Consider the following 19,554-nt stretch of genomic DNA (forward strand, 5'->3'; position numbering starts at 1 on the left):
GTTGCTTATTTGCTATCTTTGCCTTTTTTTTGTCTTGACATTGAGAATTAACATACATATAAGCATACATGCATACAAACATGCATTGTACATATGTTTGCATAGATGCAAACATAAATGATGAAGCAAAAGCTTATGAGGAAGCCATATCAGAATCATACCCAAAAAGTAGACTGATAATCATTTTGAAAAAATAATTTCACGTCAGAATCTATGTTCAAGTCCACGGCATCGTGTTGAGAGACATTCAGAAGAATTAATTCATACGACGAAGTGCTGCTGACAGTGACGTCATTTAGTAGTGGGCTGCATGGAACGTACTGTCTTGTAAAGAACATTTGCCAGGTTAATTGAGTCAAAATTCCGTTTTGCTTCCCATTTTCGTAGTTAATTAAATTTAATTTAATTTTATTTATTTATTATAAATAATCACATTTTGTTTCGAACCGATGCCCAAAACGCGCGGTGAAATGCATGAACCGCTGTTTAGTACTTATACTATAATTGGCCGACAGGGGGCGATAACCAGCAGCATGCAGAGAGTTAAGTCACTTCCCGTGACCTCACGAACCCAGATGTTGTTACCATTACTGCGGCGGCTACCTGCAGGCTAGTCGTCACCGAGTGCCAAATAATATGAAAGCTTTTTTAGCATCCCTACGAGGGGTTTCTTTTTATTTTAATTAATCTTTTAAGATGTCCAAATAAACACTTCTTAATTCATGCTCATAATGCTTTACGAAATCACCAGCTAACAACTCGTCAAAACGATACAAGAGCCAGCGTCATGTCTCAGGAAATTTGCCAAGATGTAACCACATCCACCGACTCAAGGTTAGTCGCCCCCACCACAACAACTTTGTCAATATATTGATTGATGTGTTGAGCTACGCTGTCGATAGTGAAAAATTGCCCAGCAGGGATAAATTAAAGTTTTCTGAATCTCAAAATGCGACTTTAACATTTAAGAGGTACATTATGCTTAAAATGTAACATTTGGATTTAATATTGGCGTTAAACCAACAAATAGTCAGGAAAGGAAAATTAAAATCCCATTGCTGGTGATGACGTTTCAAATCTGTGTGACTTTACACAGCCCAAATAAAGATCCAGTCCCAAAGACCAACGCCGCTGGCAAGACCCCAATCCAGATTCTTCATGAGTACGGCGCCAAGCATGGCAAAGTCCCTGTCTACATGCTGGAGAAAGCCGAAGGCGAGGCCCACCAGCCCAGCTTTGTGTTCAGCGTAACCGTCGGAGATGTCTACTGCACAGGTCGACGTTTGTGTATGCTTGATTTATTTTCGACAGATAGCCATTGTATTTGACGGTGGTATCTTCTGGTGTTATGTCTTCCAGGTGAAGGTCCCAGTAAAAAGACCGCCAAACACATAGCTGCTGAGGATGCGCTGCGTATCCTAGAGATTGACACGGCAGCCTTGTGAGTACACCCCATATGCTGCTTAAGTCATTCATACACAAACAAAGGTGTTTATGTTGATGCCCTACCTGCAGGAACCTCCAGGTGAAATCCGACAGTAACGGTGTTGGAGCAGAATTATCCGGACACCCCAACTCAGTGGGCATACTGCAGGTAAGAAGTCATTCTGTTCATTATCCACATGTTTTAAATAGTTTTAAATAGTGAAAGCAACTACCGATGCTAACCCTGAACTTTATGTTAGCAGTAAGCTAATGTGTCTTTCCGAGGGCAAAAGCATTGCTGACATCTACTTATTCCTTCCCGATAGGAGCTGTCCTTGCACAGAGGTTGGCGTCTTCCTGAGTACACGTTGCTATCGGAGACCGGTCAGCCGCATGACCGAGAATTCACCATCAGCTGTGCAATAGAGTCCCTGTCAGAGACGGGTAGGTGCGCGTCGTTCACGGGAAACCATACCTCTTGGCCGTTTGTCTTTATCGTCGTTCGTTATTGCTCGTATTTTGACCGAGCAGCTACTGCATGCTCCAAAAAAGCGGCAAAGAAGGCAGCTGCCGAGAAGATGGTGGCTAAGCTTCAGAGTCTGTCAGGATCTTCTCTAATCACATGGGTGGGTCACGCGTCTAACGTAACGTCGAATGAAGCAACCCATGCCTTTTTTTTTTTTTTTACTTAACTCTCACAGACACCAAAGCCCAGGGTGCGATTTGACAATCTGAAGAGCTCGTTGGCCGAGAAGATCTCCTCCCTGAGGAGGAACCCGCTGAGTATTCCCAACACGGACTACATTGAGCTGCTGGCCGAGCTGTCCAAAGAGCAAAACTTTGACGTCTCCTATTTAGACATTGGTAAGTGCTTGGAATTTTTTGTATTTCAAGTGGATGTTGCCTCCAAACAAACTGTCAGAAAGAAATCAGACTTGAATTTTTGTAATAGTAAACTTCCAAGTCTTGCACTACAACCAAGATGTTTTGGATATTGTCCCGGTAAGCGTTTTTTTTTTCTTGCATCATTTTAAATCCTTTGAGTAGAAATGAGAAAAGTACCAACCTGCTAGTTTCCATGGCAACTGAGCTGCCTGATTCAGCCATAAGCGACGTTCTAAGGACCTGTGCCTGTGCTTTGCAGATGAGTTGACAGCTAACGGTCAGTACCAGTGCCTGGTGGAGCTGTCCACCTCCCCCGTCACCATTTACCACGGCACGGGCATTTCTCGCATCAACGCGCACAACGCCGCCGCCCACAGCGCACTTCAGTATATCAAGATCATGGCCTCCACCAAGTAATCCCCACAAACTGCACTGAAACGTACATATTTAACACTGACAAATTGTAATTAAAACACTTTAGATCGTGGCCAAAAATACCCTGTATAGAACAAAATTATTGTAAATAAATATAGAAATGCTTAAAATAGACAATACTTGGCTAATTATGCTCCCTATGACCCTTTGTGGGACTGTCGCCCTTTCTAACATGGCCGCCATATTGGCACATCTCTTACCCTGCTGTAGTCTGCACTGTATATTTGTGATATGTGACGGCAGCACAACTCAGAAATGTTGATTGCACTAACGCCAGTTGAAAAAAAACAAAAAACGAGCAGCAATATGTTCAAAATGTATAACGCACTTACCCATTTCCACTCCAACCACGTGTCAAGTCAGAAAATAAAATAACGGAAACAAGCCGGTTCCTTTCCAGTAATTCTCAAGCCAGTATGAAATCGTTTTGTTGTTGTTGTTCTGACACACACGAATTGAGTAAGTAAACCACGCACGGAAGGTCCGGTTTTATTAGTCCAAGCGCTATATAGCAGCAAGTGTACAGTGTTGATGAAAAGATATGTACTTTAGTTTCAATTGCACTTTTGAAAGAAGGTACCATCAGGGAACCGTGCGGACGCGGTCCGGTCCACGACAAAAACAGAACCTTTCTGTAAGGCATCTGCAACAATCATTGGCAGGCTACACATGCAGGTAGAACATAGATGGAGGGCTTTTTTTTTTTTTTTCATAAGAGCATCTTGTCCCTTCTTTTTTCCGCTTGTGCTGCAGTGTCACTCCAACACCACATGGAGTCCTCACACCATTGGCCAGCAACCAGTCCAGAATGTAGCCCACCTCTCGCTCCAAAGTCAGCTGGGGTAGACTCGAGCTGACTTGTGACCCCAATAAGGACAAACGCTACAGAAAGTGGACAGATGGATGGCCCCTAAATTCAGGGTTCCAGATATGCTGTATTTACAGTGACTTCAGTTGGCCTTGTCGTTGTATGGTAGCATAGCAAAGAGCTTCGTTTCCATCTACTGTCAAAGATATTTGGCAAGAACACAAGTTGTTCCTTTGGCTTAATCATCAGATGAAGATTGCTGCGAATGGTACAACTTCTCACCAGCAGTGTGTTGTATGTGTGTGGTCATTCTTAAATGCGTTAAGGCACAGCAAGTGAAACCAAATACTTGTTGTGGGGGAGAAGGTGGAGATATGAGAAGCAAAAACTTGTCTTTTTTTTGTTTGTTAGTAAAAGTGTTTAAACAAATTGCCCAATGTTGTGGCTCTCAGTTTTTGAGGCTAGTTACTATTAAGGTAGCAAAAGCGGTATTTACCTTAAATGAGCAATAGGTGGCGCTGCTGTTTCATGGTTGACCAAGTAGCTGCCTGAACGTGATGTTCTCTATCCTCAATATATTGACCCAAAGTCTTTTTCAGTCAATGAATGAATGAGATTGTTTGCCAGGACCTCTCTCGGATCTGACGTCAAAGCAATTTGGATTGGGGTGCTCCAGATTTAGCCTCAGTTGATAAGTGGTTAGTAATAGAAAATGTGTGTGACGCGTGTGTGTGTGTGTGTGTGGGGGGGGGGCTCAGCTGAACATCTTCACAACATGTCATTAGATCCTCAGCTGTTGACAACTTGTTCCCCGTCACAAACCGTATTAAAAGGCAAAAAATAAATCAAATCTGCCGAGATATTTTTATAAAAATATCTATTTTTCTACAACATTAACCATGTAATAAATATGGCCGGAAGCCAGTGAAAGCTCTCTAAGCATGCATGTGGGTCGTAGCTAAGTATGGACGTCCGCGTTTAAGGCCGACTTGGGAGTCGTTAGAGAAGCTGAGTAAAATTCGACATAACCTTTGCAAGCACGGTGAAGGTGACCGGGAGGTTTCCTTCAATGGGGGGGGGGGGTTTGTCGCTCGTGTCCAAGTGCTTGTTTTAATGACTCTCCTCACATCTTAAGTGTGCAGTCAGATGCTTGAATGTGAAAAGCGAAGCGAGGAGGTCCGTGTGTTACCACAGGCTCACTGTAGGCTCCATGTTGATGAATCCGGGGTTCTTACGCAGCTCCCAGTATAAGTTGTTGGAGACCCATCGTTCCCTGTGATTAGCATCAACCACTTTCCTGCAAACAAAACACAGATGTCAAATGTGTAGGTGTAGTAGGAGTAGCTCCCACTTCAACATCGGAGCTCCTAAAAAAAAAAAAATTCATGAGCTGCAAACACGATTATGGTGAGTCAAAGAAAAGCTAAGAATAGTTCAGTGTGTGACGCACGAATCAATTCCCTCTTTACATTTTGTTGTGGCCTTCCTTCTTTGCTTTTGCTTTTTTTTTTTTATCCCAAGGACAGTCAATTTCACTTTGTCATTTTGTCCAACGTCATTGTGACGCACAAGCTAAAGGTTGAAAGGGCTGAATTGTCATGCAAATGAATGGGAAGCAACAGGCGAGGTTCTTACTTGAAGAAGCGGGGCTCCTGTTTGATATTATTGTCTTCATTCCACTTCCTCCTGGTCCTCTGCAGGTTTTCAATTCGCTGCTTCTCGGAAGCGGCCAGCTCCAAGTTCCCCTCTTCTAGGTGCCTGGTGTGTATATATACGGTAGAGTTTACTAAAGTTGCTATCCACCGTGTGGAATTTGTTTTTGTTTGTCGGCGCTCCCCGTGACCTTTGATCGGGTCTGAAGCGTGCGTCCGTTCGCGGCAGGACGTCTTTAAGATCGGGACAAAGTTCGTTGAGTTCAGTGGCAAACCTGGTGAAGCCGTAGTATAGCTCGTAGTCGGTGGGCATGGAGCCTAGCGAGAAAAGATCCAAGTTGAGAGAGGATTTTTTCCACCATCACAGGTGGCTTTGTCAAATATCAGGCTACCAACCTGGCCTCCAGATACATTTGGCAGAAGGTGGGACGCCACAGTAAACCCCCTCGTGCCATTTTCCAAAAAGCCTGTGGATGACTTTTCCTTCCTGGTCCATCACAAATCCTTGGATCTCATTCACATTAGAACTCCAGTAGTTCCCCTAAAAAAAAAAAAAAAAAAAGAATGGCTCACTATCATCACACGGAGCCCGCAACTCCGAGGTGATAAAGTAAAGCAGTCAAACCTTGACGAAAGTCAGTTTGCAGAGGCAAGCGCTGCTTTTCGTGTTCCTGATGGTGATCTCGCCGTAGTGTTCGATCCACCGGCGGCCGCTGAGAATGTTGTGGACGCAGGTGGTGACTTTATTCCATTCGTAGTGATCTCCAAACCTGAACAAAACCGCAAACAATGTGGAAAATGTTTGATATTGTTGTTTTTTTTACGGCCAATTTGACGATCCAATAACTCGCGTTCACTTAACGAGACCACTAATTGACTTTGTCTAAATACACTTAACTGTTGTTAAAAAACGACGGAGGGTACCTGGGAATCATGAGGCTCACTGTCCCAATTGGCAAGATCTCCATTGATTTCCCCCAGAATTTGTTTTTCCATCTTACATCTGTCAAACAAAATCATAATGTTGAACTAATTGATTGGATCCATCCAGAATCCCGCCACTAATCAGCGCTGAAGCCTACCTTGCCAGAAGGTGAAATTCTTGGACTCGCAGTGGCAGGCGGAGATGGGAGGGTGGTGGCTTACCTTGACACAACAACACAATTACTACTTTTTTACTCAACGACGTGGCGTGAGCGCAACTGTACCTGTTCTGAGAAAAAACAGAAGCCCTTGTCCTCTCTGATACATTCGTACGTTTCTCCGAGGAGCGGGTTGAATGGCTTACTTCCTGCTCGGTAGTAAGTGGATGAGTAGCCTGAGACGGCGAAGGCGGCGACCAGAACCTAGCAAAAACAATATCACCGCTAACATCAACCTGAAGGAACCATAATTCTTTTTTTTATTTTTTATTTATCTTTACCATGCGTTCAAAGGGATCCTCCGTCTCAGCGGCCTTGTCCAGCAACTCGCTGTACTCCATCTCTTCACACATGCGCTGCAGCGTATTGAGAGGCTCGTTGAGCTCCACGGGCATGGAGACTTTGGACAGGTCCTTGCCGATGTTGTTTCGCAAGATGTTCCACAAGTTGATGTTACCCGTGTCGGGGCTGGGCGCCGGTAGACAGCTGCGCCGTCCGTTACGGAAGGCACAGCCGGCAAAGTCTCCGTTAGCCACTGGGAAAGAGAAATCACAGGGTCTAAGAAGGCATGTGGATTTTTCATCAATCATAAATGAAGTAAATAAATCCCGTCTTTGGACCTACTTTGTCTGGAAACGTTGTCGGTCACGCTGGCGTTGTCCTCTGAGATGTTATCGCTCACGTCGCTGACGTATGACTCATCGTCTGAACCCTGTTCAGGGGTGGGGGGGGGGGATTTAGTATAGTCCGACAAACTGGAGACAGCTTTGGCTACGCATCTATATTAGCAGTCTCTCTGTGTTTTGGGTCTGAATGGACCTGCCTTGGTGTTACGCTGTGATAAAAATCCCCTGGGAGTGATCCTTCACATGGCTCAATGCATGCCAGGAGAGCAACTCTCTTTAATAGCCCCTCCGAGGCTACGAGGCAGAGACGAAGCTTCCAAACGGCCAAATTGTTCTTTTTAAACAAGAGCTGGAAGCTTTGTTCTAATTAAAAAAGAGCAAACTGAAGCCAAATGAGGGATGAGGTCGAAGTGCCTGACTCTGATTGAGTTGCTCTCATCAGTTGCTAGTTAACCGACGACGCTCCCTCGCAGCGCACCTCCAAATTACCTCATTCTCTGACGAGCTGGCCGATAGGAGCACTTCCTGGGCGTCAAAGAACTCGGAGACGGACTCCGACATGGAGAGCCGGCTCTCGTTAGAGGCCTGCTGAGTCAGCGGGATTCCCATCTGCTCTACTACCTGCCGGCAAACACATGCAAAACACGTTAGACGCACGAGTGTATTAAATATGAAATGGTCCATCTATTTCTAATGAGTCATTTCCCCCCCCATCACATTTATGTCAGCGTGCACACAAAATCACGAGCCGTTAAAACGTAACTGCGAGCCTCCGCCGGAAGAAACCATCAATCTGTAAGGTCATCGATCAATAACGCAGGAAATCAATAATACCTGGCCGCCCTGTTGTTTTTATCAATATGGCCGCCTTAAATTAGCACTGTCAGCGCCATAATGAACACAGTCACCAACCTCATCAGGAGTGGAAATGATATTCACGCTGACGACTTGCTCCGACAGGACAGACTCTGAGTGGATGCGGTTCAACCGGGTTCGTAGTTCTGCGTTTTGGGTCATGGCCTTGGGCGAACATGGAATAGTTTGGGGCAAAAATTATTCAACCAAAAAATAGATTTGTTATTTGCCGTACAATTGCGCTCAGGTTTATGCTCAGAGGTTGGGATAGTGGAATTTTTTTATTACTTTAATATTTATGTGGATATATTTCACAGAATCAAATGAAAACAATTTAAAAAGCAAGAACCATATTGATTTGTGACCAAATTTGACTACTATAGTGAAGTACGGCTATCGTGTCCCCCCGTCCCCCCCTCGGCTTTTGCCAAGAAGCTTTTTGGACAATGTCGTCACATTGGCTTTTAGCTCTGGACGGAGCAGAACCATTTTACTGTTGTGATGGAAACAGTCAGTGAGGAGCAGTAAGTCAGTGGTGCAGAGAAGACAGCCCAAGGAGCAGCGTTAATGAAGTCCACGGCACATTTCTTTTTTTCTCTCCAATTAGCAAAGGATATTATTTGATGCCGGAATAAATATCATCTTGTTGTACAATATTTGATCAATTTGTATCGGCGGTAGGTATCGATGTAGTTATTTATTCTCGTCAGCGTTTTGGGTTTTTTTTTTCTTGGTAAACCAGCTGATGTGTTTGAGGTGTCGGATGGGCTCGTTACCTGCGACAGAGACTTCCTGAGGGTGTGGATCTGTGTCGACGGGTCGGACTGGTCTTGGTCCGACAGAATCTGCTTGATCTTTTCTTTTTCTATGGCTACCGTGTTGAAGGCCGACTTGAGCAGAGTGTGGACTGCGGACAGACACAATGACGCCATCACCACGATGATCATTCGTGCGGCCTCATTTATTTATTTATTTTTGCATCAGCTGCTTTGCACAAATGCAATGTACCGTTCGGAACGAGATGCCAAATTGCTTTGTGTGCGTGCAGAGGGTTGACAGAGAGGGATCCCTTTGCCGACTATCTTATATAATAGCCCCCCCCGAGCTAACGCTAGCAGTCAACTGCAGCTGCACGGCCATCTCACATGTGACCCGCCTCACTGTCCTCTGCTTGTCTATAGAACAACCCACATATGTTTTTGAAGGCACCTGACCATTGTTACAGATATAGATAGACCTGTTTCTTCCTGATTTATGAAGTAGGCTGTATCCAGATTGTGAGATTGAAGACTCTCTTCAAGTCAGACTTGTTTCTACCTTTTTGGGCAATGGTGCAGAATTCCTCTTGGAGTTTAATGTAGTCACAGGTGGACTCCACGCTGTCTGTCAGCCGGGAGGCGGGAGCTTGGAAGTCTCCTAGCTCGGCGCAGAGGTTAGGGTTGGATGAGTGGAGGCGGACAGGCGACATGCTGGATGACAGCGGGACCTAAACAGAGACGATGCGGGGTTAATCAAACGAGAAGTGCAATCATGTTGAAAGCTAGCGTTGTCTAACCCTTGAAAATCAAGCATGCACGAGGGAAAATGATTTTATGTTCTTATCTCAGATATTTATCAAATGAGTCTGGAGAAGGTGTGTTGTATAAAGTGTATAAAAGGTGACAGGTTTTTTTTGTTGTTGTTTTTTTTGGAAACATGCGCAATGTGCTAAGCCCGGGGGGTGACAAAATAAAAGCTAAATGGGCTAACAGAAAATAAGAATGACTCAGACCGATCGATGCAAATTTGAAAAAGTCAGTGTTATTATTTCAAATTCAAGAAATTCAGAGAGTCAGACCTCTTGTGTTTGTGATGCAAAGCAAAAAAAGAAAAAAAAAATCACACTCTGGTACCTGTAGCTGGAACTTAGCATCTTTGCCGACACTTTTTGTCCTCCATCTTCTGTTCATGCGCTTTTCTTTCTTTGACAATTCTACGCAAGCGGTCTAAGTGGCAAATATGGATCACAGTATGCAATAGAACGGTTAATAAGACAAAAATAACTTGGCTGATGACAAGTTAGAAATCAGACAACATTCCCAAAAAAAATGAATTGCAAAACAAAATATTTCAGGCGAGGAGTGGCGCTGAGCTGGTGGAGATAAATAAAGCAATGAAAGAGCTCCTCGAAGCACATTGGACAGGGTATCCAAAAAGTCCATGTGTGTGTTTTTGTGTGTGTGTGTACGTGTGTTCAACCTGCATATCTGCAAAGTTAGGTGCCGACTGAGTCCTTTGTAGAATCTCCAAACTCTTCAAGAGTCCACTCAACTCAGTCAAGTTGGACTGGCATCGAGCGAGATCTGAAACGATATCGTTATTGACAGACGCTGATTATGCTAATGCTGATTATGTCGTAGGGGAGATAATAGCTAGCGAGACACGCGGCTCTGAGGATAATTCCGCGACACGTGTACGGACGGAAGCACGGCACCTTCTGCGCATTTATCCATCTCCTCGGATTCTTGCAGCCAGGCGGCCACCTTGCTTTGACCGTTGCTGTAGGAGATAGGCAAGCTGCTGTGGGTGGTCGCTGATGTTTGCCATGGTGACCCGCTGCCTTTCGCATGCTTTCAAGAGATACAAGGGAAAACTGTAACCCATCTTTTTTTTTTTTTTTTTAATAACATTGATAAAAGAAGCAAGACACAATATGCTTGGACTCCAGACAGAAAAAATGATTCCTTTATCTTAATGCTCAGATTCATTCTGCCTGTCAAGTAGCCATTAGAGCAATAGACACAAATTGAGCACGCGTACGCCGGCGGCCATTAGTCAGTGAAGTGATCACTGCGCGGGGACCGCGATGACCTTTTAACAATTTACGAGGAAGACTTTCTGCCAGCCGTTCACTCTATTTGGTGTCACAAGCGGTAATAGTACCTTGCCGTCATGTCCGACGCTCGGAGCCGCTTGCGGGGACTCCGCGACGGCGGACGAAGGGAAAATCCGCATGGAGGCGTCCCGAGGAGATCGGACGATCTCGTTTTGTCGGTAAAGGCGGTGATGTCGTAGCTTGGACACCCAGGCGTCGAAGATGTCTTGGGATTTCACCTAAGATGTCAACGGATGAGTCGATAGCGAAAATGACGATATTGTCGGCGTTTACCTTAAGGTGATAGATATGCTCCTCGGTGTCCAAGTCGATACGGCGAGCCTTCTTTTTGATGGACATCACGGAGAGGCCGACGTCGATGCTGCCGTGCAGTTTGCCTTTCTGGATCTGAGACGCAAATTGATTACATTTGGCACATTCAATACAATGAGGTATGATGTAAATAGGAAGATTTTTATTTATTTTTTTAAGTCTTTGTTTACTTACATCAATGGGGGATTTGGAGTACTTCAGCATACCATTGTCCAAAACGAAAAATCGCTGGAGAGGAAAAACAACGTTGTGTTAGTTGATCAAAAAACAATAGCGGCAAAATTTGATGGTGAGGAATTTAGTTTTTGTCGCTGGTGTGGTGTCAAAGCACTTATTTGGGCTTATCTTAAAAGAAACTAGCTTGAAATGAGGAGAAAAAAAGCGACCCCACCTTGTGCCAGCCTTTCAGAGGCCATTTTCGCTTCTTCAGCATAAAACCTTCGTGTTTATCTGGCCTCTGGACGTTGCTCTGACCGATCTTCAGCCCCTCGATGATTTCCCAGCTGTCTGCCTCCTAAAGTACGACAAAAGGAAGGCAGTGTCAGAACTGATCTGCTCGTTCCTCCGGGATTGAAAGAGAGATGGAGAAAACAGGATGACGCTCTAGCCCACAGTCTAATGGAGGAAACCCTTCATCGGTCTCTCTTGCGTAATGTTTGTGCTACCCCCCCCCATCACATCGCTCATGTGCTCAGAGTATTTCCCCTCCATTAGCTTCCTCCTGACTATGCTCTTCTTGCCTTTAGTGGGTCTGTAAATCAAAGTGACTTCTCTAGAGCAAATAGAAAAGGCAAGGTCAGGCAGGGACAATTCTAAGCCATCATCTTCCAACAAAATCTTACCAAAGTCTCCCATTTGTTGTTGTCAGTGAAGACTGAAAAGGAGACAACGGCTTGTTTCGTCAAAAGAACAGCTGAAGGGATCACTTTTTGGTAATGAGGTCATGTGTCTCCTCTGAGCGTTAGCGGCCTTGTGCTATTGGGGACGGGGCAACTTCATTAGCAAAAAAAAAAAAAAAGCACATCAGGATTCAAAGAAAACGGATGAGCCGTCGTTTCGAGGCGCTATCTGGTCATAGCACACCGCTCGTGAGTTTTATTCCTCATGGAAGCTTGGTTGCAACAAGGTGACCCAACAAAGCCCCCAGAGAGGCGTAGGATGATTAAAGGTCATGCGAGGAACGCATGAGTGGCCATACTAAGAAGGTCTCCTCGCTCTGTTACAGGTTGTTTCCATATCAGGCAAAGAATAAATCTCCCTTACTTTGCTTCAGAAACTTTGACCCTGAAAGCATAAATGAATGAAGCCAATTTGATTTCCTGCACATGGCTCACATTTATTGATCCTACTGCAGAAAACTCAATGAGTGAGAGAACATTGTGGCTTTTTTTTTTTTTTCCTTCTTCTTCATTGCCTACAGTGAATCAAACTGAGTAGGCTAAACACTCCTTCTGGACATGTTAAACTAAATCGGCACTACAAATAAATATCAGTCCAGCGTCCCACTTATTCGGCATATCTGCTTCTCCGCTGCGCTTCTACAGTTTAGGAAGTATAATGAGGCCTTTATGCATGTCAAAGAGAGCAGTTATCGGTCATGGAAAAGGAAGAAAAAAAAAAAGAGCCGGATGAAGAGAAGCTGTATTGTGGTTGCCTCGTTGATTGGTTGAATGTCGCCGTCTCGTTTGAGTCTTAAGATAGGAGCAAGTTGCTGCGAACTGCAGTTAACGCCTCCCCTGGTTGCGCTTTGCAGAGAGAATGAACAGCAACTGTCAGCAGATGTGGAAGGTGTCAAGTATTGATCTGAAAACAAGACCTGGATCTCATTTAGGTTTCCTATCAAGACAAAATGTCCAGGGATCATTTTTCAACTCGTCTCTTTCTCTAGTTGAATCAACCATGTTGGGATGTCATGTTGAACATCCTGGGTTGACTTTTTAGTTCAAGATGATTGACTGTCATCTTTTCAACTCCCATCAAAGCGACTTCCTTTTTCTCTCCGAGCGCTCGGAGGAGAACACGAGCTCCCACGCAGCATACCACAGCGTGCCACATGACTGCCGAGCTTGTACCGGTCCCACATCAAATATTCAGAACTCTGTGCCGATGGGAAAGCGGTGATGTTATCGTTTCTGCTTTCATTCTTATTCCAAATTGAGTCCATCAAAAGTATCTTGCCCATTTTATAACCAATTGACCTTTTTGAATATGAAGGTGTCGTAGCGCACCTGCCGACTGTCACGCTGGGATGAGGATGAGGACGACGCGCTCTTGTGTACCGGCGTGGAGGTTTTGTTGACCATCCCGGGGTTCTTCTCCTCAGAGCTCATGGCGCGGCCGTGGGCGCCTCGCTGCGAGTGGGACATGGTAGATCTGCAGATTAGCCGCTTACTTGATGCTCGGTTGTCATCTGAAACACAAAAGTCGACAAGTTACTAACTAATACGCGTTCGTTTGCCACATTTGTGTTTCCGATTGACGGATGGAAACCTCCAAATCCCGCTGGCCTAATTTTTTTTTTTTTTGCAGAACCTCCTCATGACTATGATAAGCAACCCGGATTGGATGGATGTTCTCGGACTAATGTGCTTGGCAGTGAGTCAAAGATTATCTTGAGACCGATCACTCTGACCACCACAGACAGACAGATCAGATGATCAATTCGTGTCCTGACTAATCAGATCAGATCAAGCTAGCCTAAATCTGTATTTGTATAAAGCTGGATACACAAACAAAAAGGATACATCAAAACTGTCAGAGTGAATCCGATTTTAGAAAATTGAAATGTCAAATCTGTCATTTGCTTGAAAGGACGTTATCACAACCCACCCCGTATGGTAACAAACCAGGGAGTCGTGTCTACAAAACACTCGGTGGTTTTAAAGCCGTGATATCTGTCGAGCTTGGAGAGAATCTCCAGCCCACTGAGCAGCTTCTGCAGACCTCAGCGTTACGCACTCAACTGTGCACAACCCTCACACATGATAATGTATTATTCAACTCTTTAACATTGTCACTCTCTGACTTAAGCCAAGTAAGATCTCCGCTTGGGCAAAACAGGGTTCTAACACACGTACGGTGATGCTAAGAATCGTAGCGGTTTCATAGACTGGTTGACTTTTGATGAACTGTAAAATCTGTTTTTATGAGGAATTCATAAAATGACACCACAAACGACTGTTACTGCTGTTTTAACGCCGGGAGTGGGAATATTTCTTCTCAAAAACGAAGATAGTTGCCATGTGAGGGGAGTCTCGGTTCAGGACTTGAGCTTAATCTTCTAAATCCAGTCGCTGTGATTATGGCGCTGTGTGAGCACAGCGACAAAGCAAAGCAAAGCGAGCGTCACGTCGCCATAGCTGCGGCCGTGACAGTACCGAAACATAGGTGAGCGGGAATTTATTTATACTCGTGGTACATTGTGTTCTGATAATACACTCATTTTATATGACAAAGAAGACCGACTTGAGGTAAATGCAGTTGAATAATTCATTTCAGAGTTCACTTACTCGAAAAATCAACCCATCATGATGTGGCACATTTGATCGTTGCCTTCTGTTTGTTGGTTAAATGAGTTGTTAAATGTAATATTTCCAATATTTAGTTCAGCTCGGGGGTTTTATGAGTGCAACATTTCATTTGAGCACGTGCATGCTGCAGAAGGGAAATGTGTCATGTGGGTTGGAAATGAGCCAACCCCCCCACAGCCTCACTTCCCCTTGACCGTTTTTCAGTTAGCAGTTCTTAGTACCGCCACGTCTATGAAATGTTGACATCAGCAAGAAAACATCTTCTCTTTCACAGATTGTTCAACACAGTGGCTATTGTACACCCTACCATACATTTTGGATTTCTAACTTTTGCCAGAAAAGTTTCAGAGAAAAATAATAAATATTTCAGCAGGAGTACCATGTCGGAAATAGAGGCGGCCATTTTGCCACTTTTCTGTCGACTGAAAATGACATCAGAGCTACGACCAATCACAGACTCTGTTCTCTACATTTTGATCAGGTTTGCCAGCTGAGCCGTGATTGGTTGCTACCTGAGTGACTGTGATGTCATTTTCAGTTGACAGCAAAAGGCAAAATGGCGATGGATAAAAATGAGTGGATTTTGTCGCTTAACTAGGTTAGAAAGCAGCAGAGCAGCATAACAACAATCTGCTCTCCGGAATAATCTTGGAACAAGATAAAGCCCTCAGGGTCTACTGCTGGAAAATATGCAATGTTCTCAACCACTATCCAATCCTTAGTCGAGGCTGGTGAAAAAAACCAAAATTCCTAAACCAGCTAATCTCCCTGTAACAATATTAAACACAAACAGACTGCGAGGACAACCGGATTTTCAACTTTACTGGTTTAAGACCCACATGGCTCCACAGAGTAGCCAGCCAGTCGGTTTCACGCGACATTAGGAGGCAGAGGGCGAGAGTCTTTTAAGAGACACTCATCTTTTTCCTAACAACAGCAACTGGACAGAGCCAGTTTACCCTGTGCTGCATTCATTACATCATCTAGGTAGAGCTTTTTTTTTTTTTTTTTTTACTCTGCAATGCTTTCTGGCCACTTGTCTTACAGGAAAAATAGACTGGGAATAAGAAGGTTAAGCGGAAGAAATGTATTGACGACACCCCATGAATATGACAAAGTGAGTCAAAGGATGAAGACCATTACAGATGAGTCATAGCGCTGTTCTAAAAGCAGTTCGAGTATTGTTTTTGTTTTATAGTGATGAATAAACAGTGTGTGTGGAGGGATTATTCAAATGGGGTTCATAAAGAGCACTTTTTGGAGTAAACAAAGACGCGATTCAGTTATGAATATGCAATAGCGGAATTTGTCCAACGTGTTTTTAGGTAACAAGGGGGAATGTAAATGAAAGCGGGATAAGGATAGATTCATTGTGGAGTTTTTTTTAAGGATGGTCAAAGAAATTAAACTGCAGATCATCACAAGAGAAACATGCTACAGAAAAAAAAAATATTTCCAGTTATCTTTGCTCATTTATTCATATGACTTGAAGTCATTTTAAACAACTGCAAAGTCACTAGTCGACCTTGGCTCAGAAAGAACTGGCAGATAATGTGGAGCAATCCCATAAAGTGATAGAAGTTGGATAACTTTCTCTATGGGCGAGCCGCCAGCCTACCTAACATGGATGGAATATTAACAATGCAAATTGTGATTGATGTATAAGGCGTGAAACAAATAACGAAAAAGAAATTTTAAGTACTTCTGATTAGCTTTGATTTAAAAAGGTGACTGACTAGGTTGCATCACTGATGTCACGCAGAGTCGTTTGTCACGATGCTTAATTACTCCTCAGTGGCATCCTTATTTTAAGGCCTCACGAAAAGCAAATGTGTGAACGAACAAGTACAAGCCATTTCATTTTTTACGCCACACTTTGTAGATGCTAGTAAAGTCAGCTAGGTGGTGGTCACGTCTGGATGGTCCTCAGTGATTCACTCTGGATGCAAATACAAAAGGATGCTCGGGTCTGGATGGCTGGGAGGATGAACGAACATAACGGAATACACTTCATATCAAAACATTCAGATGAAAGCACTCTTGTCATGAACGTGCTGACAGAGAGAACTGCTTTATTGCCTTACCACAGATGCGATGGTGTAATGACCATGTCTTGACAGTTCTTGGCGCAGGAAAACAATCGAGCGGTTCCTCTGCCTGCCAAGCGACGGTCCACTTCCACAAGGTAAGCCGTTTCAACGAAAGTCCATCTCAATTTCTCACAGCAGGCATGTTTTTTTTTTGTTTGTTTTTTGCACGTAGGCCAGAACACGGTCGGAAGTCGGGGATGGTAAAAGTGCTGTGTTTGCCCGTTTCCTCGTATGCGAGTTGTGATGCTCGCCTCGGCTTGGCTTGGCTCGGCTCAGCCGCACTCTGTTAGCTCCTCCCTGCAGCAGGATCGGTTTTGGGCGGAAACAAAGCAACGGAATGGATCGTGCGGACATATGCTGGCTGGTTCAAAACGCGGCATTGGAAGACTCAGAATAGAAGTCATTCTGGAGGTTATAGCGATGTAGAAAACATATGTAATGGGAAACTGAGGTGCTCCAAATCAATCAATGGGATATTGAGGCTGTTCATCCATGTAGAACACAACACTAACTCAATCAATGATAGATGAGATAGATGGATGATAGAAAGATGGATAAATAGAGATCTATCTATGCCTATATAGGCAGACGGGCACGGATTTAAATTTTCGTTTTATTTTATTGTTACTGTTGTTTAAACTTAAACAATAAAACCGTAATTAATGTGTTTACTTGCGTCGTTTAGGTAACCAAAAATACACATCTGGTGCAAGACGATGTGACGTCATAGGTCAGCTGACCAGTGACGTGTACGATGTCATATATTCACCGGGGGAGGAAGCACATGGTATTAGTCACCGGTAACCGGAGGAACGTGACGGCAAGAACGTTATCCCGACTAGAACTCTTCTAAAAGTAAGATGGCAACGGATCTACGTTTTTAATCTTACTACCCTTATCTTTGTTGATTTTTCCTTGTCAGTGCCGTTTGCTAGTTTTCGTTTTACTGCAAGGATGAGTGGATTCTCTTAACCACTCACTATTTAAACTCTTCAACTCGGTTTTATTACCTGAAAGGGTATTTTCTCGAATATGTTTTCGTTTATTATTTATTGGAGTGTAAAACTAATGTGGACTCTACTTGTTTTCAAACTTAAAGGATGAGTTTCAAATTACCTTTTGTAATCGCCGGAAAATTGCATAACTTGTAAACGAGCACCCCCTACCGGTCGAATGTGTTGAGAGGCGCACCACAGGAAGTCAATAGGCTAATTTTGTTGAGGGCATAAATTGTGTTGTAAAGGGCGTGTGTGCATGTGTTATGTTTATAGTCAAAATGCCTGGAGACATCAATAAAGGGAAGAAGTCGTTTGTCCAGAAGTGTGCTCAGTGTCACACAGTGGAGAATGGTGGCAAGCACAAGGTCGGCCCAAACCTGTGGGGTCTGTTTGGTCGCAAAACAGGTCAGGCACAAGGTTACACCTATACAGATGCCAACAAAAGCAAAGGTATAGTATGTGTGATAATGGTGGTGACCATTTTGAAAAAGTATATTTGATGGAGACCTTCTTTTCTTGATTTATAGGGATTATCTGGGATGAGAACACCCTGAACGTCTACTTGGAGAACCCCAAAAAGTACATTCCCGGAACAAAGATGATCTTTGCTGGCATAAAGAAGAAAAATGAACGTGCCGACATTATTGAATATCTTAAATCTGCTACTTCCTAGAGAACTTTACCATCAAGATGCATTTTCACTTTCTTGTTCAGTTCCATCACAGCACTGCCTTAGTTTTTGATACTATACGATTGGTGGAGTGATTGATAATCCCTGATTTTAACAGGTTCCTTTATTTAAAACACGGTTATAACTTATTAAACCATATGGTCTATTCACAGAAGCCGTGAAAGCGGTTAATTGTGATATGTTTATTCTAGATGTATTTTTTAGGGGTGTCCATGAACCTGTTGTCATCAATTGTCAGTCGTAATGTTGAACAATGTATTGTTTAAAATGTTTTTACTTGGTGACATTGAATAAAATACTAATAGCAATCTTATGTTGAAAGTTTTGAGATTTTTATTTTTGTTGAGTAGCACGAGTATAGGGGATACGTTTTAAAGCAGCATCCCTGTACGTGAGTATAATTTGCTGGTTTAAAATAACAAATATACGGTTTATTAATTAGACTATTTTTTATGAACACTAGAACCCCGAACTGTTGATGTTGTTCATGCTGACGGTACTCACATGAGAACTACCGCTTGTTCGAATTTTAATAATTAATGTCAGTTGGTGTACAACAGCGCTCCCTAGTGTTCAGCAAAGCAGTTGCAAAAAAGAATCCCGCATTTATCCACTTATGAAATACCTTTGCATAATAAACACGTCTTTTTTTTTAAACGTAACACCTTGAGATACATTATTTTTTATCATAATTGAAATTGTCGTTATGTGAATTGTCTTTTTCTGAATTTAAATGAACAAATGAATGTTTTACCATCTACTAAATAAATGATAACCTGAGGCAAATACAAGTGTTTTTCTACTTTGCAGGCAGTCAGGAGTGTTCTGGGCAGTAAGCGAGCCGTTGACATGTCCTCAGGCTTTGGATGCTGAAACCAACCTCGGATCCTGCAAACTCAACTCTATGACGACACCCACGTCAGCGCGCCGAGCCAACCACAGGCAACACAGTCATTTGCACACAACAACACACACACACACACACACACACACACACACACACACACACACACACACACACACACACACACACACACACACGCACCGTACTGATGCTCGCTTGTGGAGCTCTCTGATGTTTTCCCACCGCTGCTTGTTTCTTGTGGTCCGCCTTCTTCAGCGCAGGCACCGCTTCAGTGCGCAAAAAAACGGATGAACTTGGAGGAGCTAAAATGCTTTTAAAAGAAGAGCATCCTCGGAGTGGAAGCTGGAGATGAGATGTATCGTGGG

The 19,554-nt window shown here is 43.6% G+C and overlaps 3 protein-coding genes across 7 annotated transcripts; 2 read left to right on the top strand and 1 right to left on the bottom strand.

The window, feature by feature from the left end:
* Nucleotides 1–567: 567 nt before the first annotated feature.
* Nucleotides 568–16,591, top strand: prkra (protein kinase, interferon-inducible double stranded RNA dependent activator). 4 transcript variants are annotated; one of them, XM_085919902.1, is made up of 9 exons: nt 568–834; nt 1,097–1,275; nt 1,360–1,441; nt 1,516–1,594; nt 1,752–1,869; nt 1,957–2,051; nt 2,127–2,289; nt 2,570–2,723; nt 15,593–16,591. In XM_085919902.1, exons 1-9 carry the CDS (start codon nt 788–790, stop codon nt 15,699–15,701), a joined length of 1,026 nt encoding a protein of 341 aa, XP_085776028.1. In that variant the 5' UTR covers nt 568–787; the 3' UTR covers nt 15,702–16,591. The 4 variants fall into 4 exon arrangements, with proteins under 4 accessions (XP_085776028.1, XP_085776030.1, XP_085776029.1 ...); XM_085919904.1 differs by lacking the exon at nt 15,593–16,591 and adding an exon at nt 13,545–14,930; XM_085919903.1 differs by lacking the exon at nt 15,593–16,591 and adding an exon at nt 3,499–4,676.
* On the bottom strand, nt 3,115–17,219 carry osbpl6 (oxysterol binding protein-like 6). Its single transcript, XM_085919901.1, has 23 exons — nt 16,630–17,219; nt 13,244–13,425; nt 11,407–11,529; nt 11,190–11,243; nt 10,977–11,090; nt 10,751–10,921; nt 10,302–10,437; nt 10,067–10,170; nt 9,721–9,813; nt 9,146–9,314; nt 8,605–8,735; nt 7,886–7,993; nt 7,463–7,594; nt 6,972–7,059; nt 6,629–6,882; nt 6,414–6,551; nt 6,288–6,351; nt 6,130–6,208; nt 5,831–5,975; nt 5,602–5,746; nt 5,397–5,523; nt 5,189–5,311; nt 3,115–4,850 (listed from the first exon to the last, which is right to left on the bottom strand). The coding sequence occupies exons 2-23, from the start codon at nt 13,379–13,381 to the stop codon at nt 4,739–4,741; spliced, it is 2,748 nt and encodes a 915-aa protein (XP_085776027.1). The 5' UTR covers nt 13,382–13,425; nt 16,630–17,219; the 3' UTR covers nt 3,115–4,738.
* Nucleotides 15,631–18,627, top strand: LOC147051131 (cytochrome c-like). Of its 2 annotated transcripts, XM_085919908.1 has the most exons (4): nt 15,631–15,662; nt 16,635–16,730; nt 17,907–18,083; nt 18,161–18,627. In XM_085919908.1, exons 3-4 carry the CDS (start codon nt 17,912–17,914, stop codon nt 18,304–18,306), a joined length of 318 nt encoding a protein of 105 aa, XP_085776034.1. In that variant the 5' UTR covers nt 15,631–15,662; nt 16,635–16,730; nt 17,907–17,911; the 3' UTR covers nt 18,307–18,627. The 2 variants fall into 2 exon arrangements, with proteins under 2 accessions (XP_085776034.1, XP_085776033.1); XM_085919907.1 differs by lacking the exons at nt 15,631–15,662; nt 16,635–16,730 and adding an exon at nt 16,907–17,490.
* Nucleotides 18,628–19,554: the final 927 nt, after the last annotated feature.

This window comes from Syngnathus leptorhynchus, chromosome 9 (genome assembly GCF_054491065.1).
Source record: "Syngnathus leptorhynchus isolate UIUO chromosome 9, UIUO_Slep, whole genome shotgun sequence".
NCBI lineage: Eukaryota > Metazoa > Chordata > Actinopteri > Syngnathiformes > Syngnathidae > Syngnathus > Syngnathus leptorhynchus.